General features: G+C 36.1%; 1 protein-coding gene across 1 annotated transcript; it reads right to left on the reverse strand.

Annotated features, from left to right (window-relative positions):
- Positions 1-480: 480 nt before the first annotated feature.
- LOC115713942 (glucan endo-1,3-beta-glucosidase 6) lies at positions 481-3,673 on the reverse strand. The gene is made up of 2 exons (XM_030642429.2): positions 2,185-3,673; positions 481-1,821 (listed from the first exon to the last, which is right to left on the reverse strand). The coding sequence occupies exons 1-2, from the start codon at positions 2,526-2,528 to the stop codon at positions 714-716; spliced, it is 1,452 nt and encodes a 483-aa protein (XP_030498289.1). The 5' UTR covers positions 2,529-3,673; the 3' UTR covers positions 481-713.
- Positions 3,674-4,028: the final 355 nt, after the last annotated feature.

The following is a 4,028-nucleotide window of genomic DNA, read 5'->3' on the forward strand; positions in this document are numbered from 1 at the left end:
CAAAGTTAAGTATCATTTTTTTTATTATAACAGTTTAGATTTTAAAACTTAAATATATACAGTATCTATTTCCCCGAACTTGACTCAAGTATGAATATTGAAACCTATACCCGCATCTAAAATTAGACCCCCACTCATTAGTCATTAGGAGCAGTTATTACTTTTTTTTTCCCTTTCACGACTCCTCCACTTCGCTACTCGTTATTCGTTAATTTATTCTCAGTAATGCCACCCTCTTTTAATGCCTCCTTGAAAAGAAAATAATAAAAAAAAAGAAAATCTATTACCATCACTTTCAACATCAATTGACTTCAAATTTTGCACCAAAACGAAAAGCAATGATATTTCATCATAAACCTAGCAGGTTTTTTTTCACTTTATTTGCATGTGAAAGTAGAGCCAAATAATACCATTTAATTCAAATTATAGCAAAATCCTTCCGATCCTGAGGAGAATGGTTGTTTTCCTATGCTCTTCAAATTTCACAATAATATGGCTAATCTCATAAAATAGTTCAATAAAGAGTTCATTCTAGTTTCAAATATGCATTATGCATAATCCAGACAAATTTCAAGCATTCCTTGGCTTAACCCCAAAAATTTGTACAACATTTCAACGCCAATTCTCAATCAACTGGCCTTACTTTCCTTTCCTCTACAGAGGGATAATGGTAGGTACCTCACCTTACATGAGGATTGGATCTCAAGAAGATTTCACACAAGTGTTACCAACAACAGAACAAGTGCTGCAACCAAGCCTCCTGGTAGCTTCTGGAGCCTCCCTGCTCCGCCATAGTACGGTTTAATCATTATTGGAAATCGGCAAGTCCCAACTGATGGATTCGTTTTTGTGGTCATTGAAAGGTTTGGAAACTTGCAAGCAGTGTCAAGTTGATTATTTATCTGAAAGTAACTGTTAAACGCAAATGAAATATTCCCCCGAGCATCCAAGTTGCCACAGGAAGTCCCATACCCGAGGCTAGTGCAATCACCTAGTCCACACGCATAGCTCATACTCGGTGGAATTTGTGGGTCGTCAAGTTTGGCCGATGGCCTCATCACACACCACTTTGGTTCCAAATACTCCACACCCTGAGCTTTAACCAGTGTTCCTGTATTTGTAGTACCAAGATTAAGTTGGTATTTTGGCGAGCCATCATAGTAGAATATCCCCCAATGGCGCTCGAAATTTCCAGGTTGAATGCTTTTTGCATCCTCATCGATTAAGCTAAACAAGTAGGCATCAATAGGCCCGGCTCTCATGGGAGTTCCTTTTCCACCTGCTATGTGAGACATGAAGCCTGCGTTGAAGCGCTGGGCATAAACTAGATTAGCATTGCGATCTCCATCTGTTGGCCATCCAATTTCTCCTACTATGATTGGTAAGTTTCCAAAACCATTCTTTTGAAGAGCCCATACAAGAGTGTCATAATTTGCATCAAACATGTTGTAATAGGTTGCCTTGCCATCAACAATTGGTGAGGCATTTCCATCAAAGAAAGCATACTCAACAGGGAAGTTATCATCTGTGTAGAGGCTTATGAAAGGGTAAATGTTCACAGTAAAGGGGGCACCATTGTCGCTCAAATACTTGACAATGGCAATCATAAGGTCGCGGATATCAGTTCGGAAATCACCCCCAGATGGAAGCCCACCTGAGCTTGCATAGACATCGGCGTTGAGGGGGACAGTTGCCTTTACTTGGTTGCTGAGGCCAGCTTTTATGAGAGCAGATTGGATATTCTGTAGAGCAGGGTATGTTGATTGTATGAAGGTTCCATTGTAGGTCTCCAAGAAAGGTTCATTACCAACAGCAACATACCTGTGGATTCATACAAAGCTTGAGAAGCACTACTTACTACGCAAACATAAATTTCTCCTAATATCAAACGAATGAGTCATAATATAGTAAGCAAGAAACTCCAAGTGGTTTCTGTATTAATTACATCCTTTATACTTAACAAAGAGCAAGGGGATCCAAATGGTTAAGTATAATTTGAAAATCACCATTTTTAGAACAAACCAAAACATGTTTTGGTCCTACTCTTTTTAAGCAAAAATTATTGGTAACATCACATAAACCATAAATATCATATTCTGAGTAAATGAATTTAAACATAAAAACATTAAAGAAGGAAAAAACAAAAAAGCAAAGAAATTTAAGTAGTCAAATGAGCGAGGTAACCTGATGTTTACATTGTTGTTGGAGATATGAGTTGAAACATTCTTGGCAACCCATTTCTCAGCAGCCTTGACACTGGTGGCGATTGTCAAAAGCATGTCGTTTGGAATACCCACCATGACCTCAATACCAGATCTACCCAGAGCCCTAAGAGTGTCGTACTCAGCATCAAAAAGCTTAACCTTTTGAATCCCATTCTGCCTCAGAAGCTTCACTACAATATCTGGAGACAGACGGTGACTGGCTTGTGTACCCCAGTTTGCACCTATACCATTCACACTACTCCACACCATAGAAACTGAGACTAAACACAATAATACCACACCCAAAGAAGAGCCCCACCCCATCTCCCAAATCACAAATTATAACGTACGTAGAGAAGCTTTTTTCCCCAACTGAGTAAGTCAGCAGGAGTGTGAAGAAGCAAAGAACAGCAAAAAAAGAGAAGCCTTTAGATGGTTTAGCAGGAAAGAAAAACACATTAAGACAGAAATAGAAACCAACCCATGAATGAGAAATAGAGATAATGTTCCAACAGACAGAAACCACCAAGACAAATCCAAAAAAGTAGTATAAAGTTAGTAGCTTTATTAGTCGGTAAAAGAAGCTAAAAACCACAACATAACCAGAAAATAATCTCTAATACAACTTGAAGCAAAAACCTAAACCCCAAACTTCCAAAACTAGAAGAGCACTCTGAACTAATAATATATATTAAAGTAAAGTTGAGATGGAAAAGGTAAAAGAAAATAAGAGATGAGATGTGGTAAAGGCAAAAAGTAGCGTAAGAAGAATGAGAGTGGGTGAGTATGAGAAAGAGGAGAAGAACAAGTTAAGGATCCACACCCCTTATTCTTGTCTGCCTCTTCAGTTGCTGTGAAGCTTTGTTGTGGTGGTGAGGTTAGCTCTCTGGCTCAAGAATCATTCTTTCTCATCCAAGAAAAGAAAAAAAAGAAAAGGCAAAAAGCAAAACTAAAACCAATCACACTGATCACAAACTGGGGCCACCATCATCTTATTAGGCCTCTTACTACCTCAGCAACATAGTAAAAGTGCTTTTTTTTTTGGGTGGGGAGGGCTCTGGAACCCCTGGAGGTTCATGTTTGGAATTTTGTATAATAAAAACAAATTACTAACCAATGGTTACCTACATTATTTTTATTATAGCTTTTTTATTTTAATTTCAGTTAATAATATTACATGCTAAAGAGACATTATTCCTTAACTAAAAAATAAAGGTTGGTTTTTGGCCTCTCCTAGCTTATTATAAGACTTGTGGTAGTGGAGTTATTAAAATTTATTATTCTTTAAAGAAACATTAGACTTAATTTTACAATAAACTTTCTAAACAATGAAGAATTGATTCTATAATAAACTAATAAAAAGGAGCAATTTTTATAGATCATTTATAGTAATAAAATTTGTTTAAAAAAGAAATCCCTATTAATTGGCAACACCACCACATAAAAGATTTTGTGTGGTTTGCATTATTAATACGGAAATCAGTTAACAAATTAAGAGTATTATAAGTTAGCTAGAACAGCTCTGGACTTGAGAGAGAGGCCATTTAGAATGGTAATATTCCAAATCTTAATATATTGTAACCTCAACTTATTTCATATTTTCAAGTTGCAATATATTGTTCTTTTCAAAAAAAAATAAAAAATTAAGAGTATTAGATTTAGACTTTAGGTAGGTTATGTACTATAGTTATGGACAACCTATATTAGTTGTCCCCTAACATCTTCAATAATTTCATTATTTAAAGAAATTATTAATAATAGATAGAGTTGAAGTTGAATGGGGTAGTGAAGAAGAGAGGGTATTTGTATTTGAATTGTATAGTA

This window comes from Cannabis sativa, chromosome 4, assembly GCF_029168945.1.
Source record: "Cannabis sativa cultivar Pink pepper isolate KNU-18-1 chromosome 4, ASM2916894v1, whole genome shotgun sequence".
Taxonomy (NCBI): domain Eukaryota; kingdom Viridiplantae; phylum Streptophyta; class Magnoliopsida; order Rosales; family Cannabaceae; genus Cannabis; species Cannabis sativa.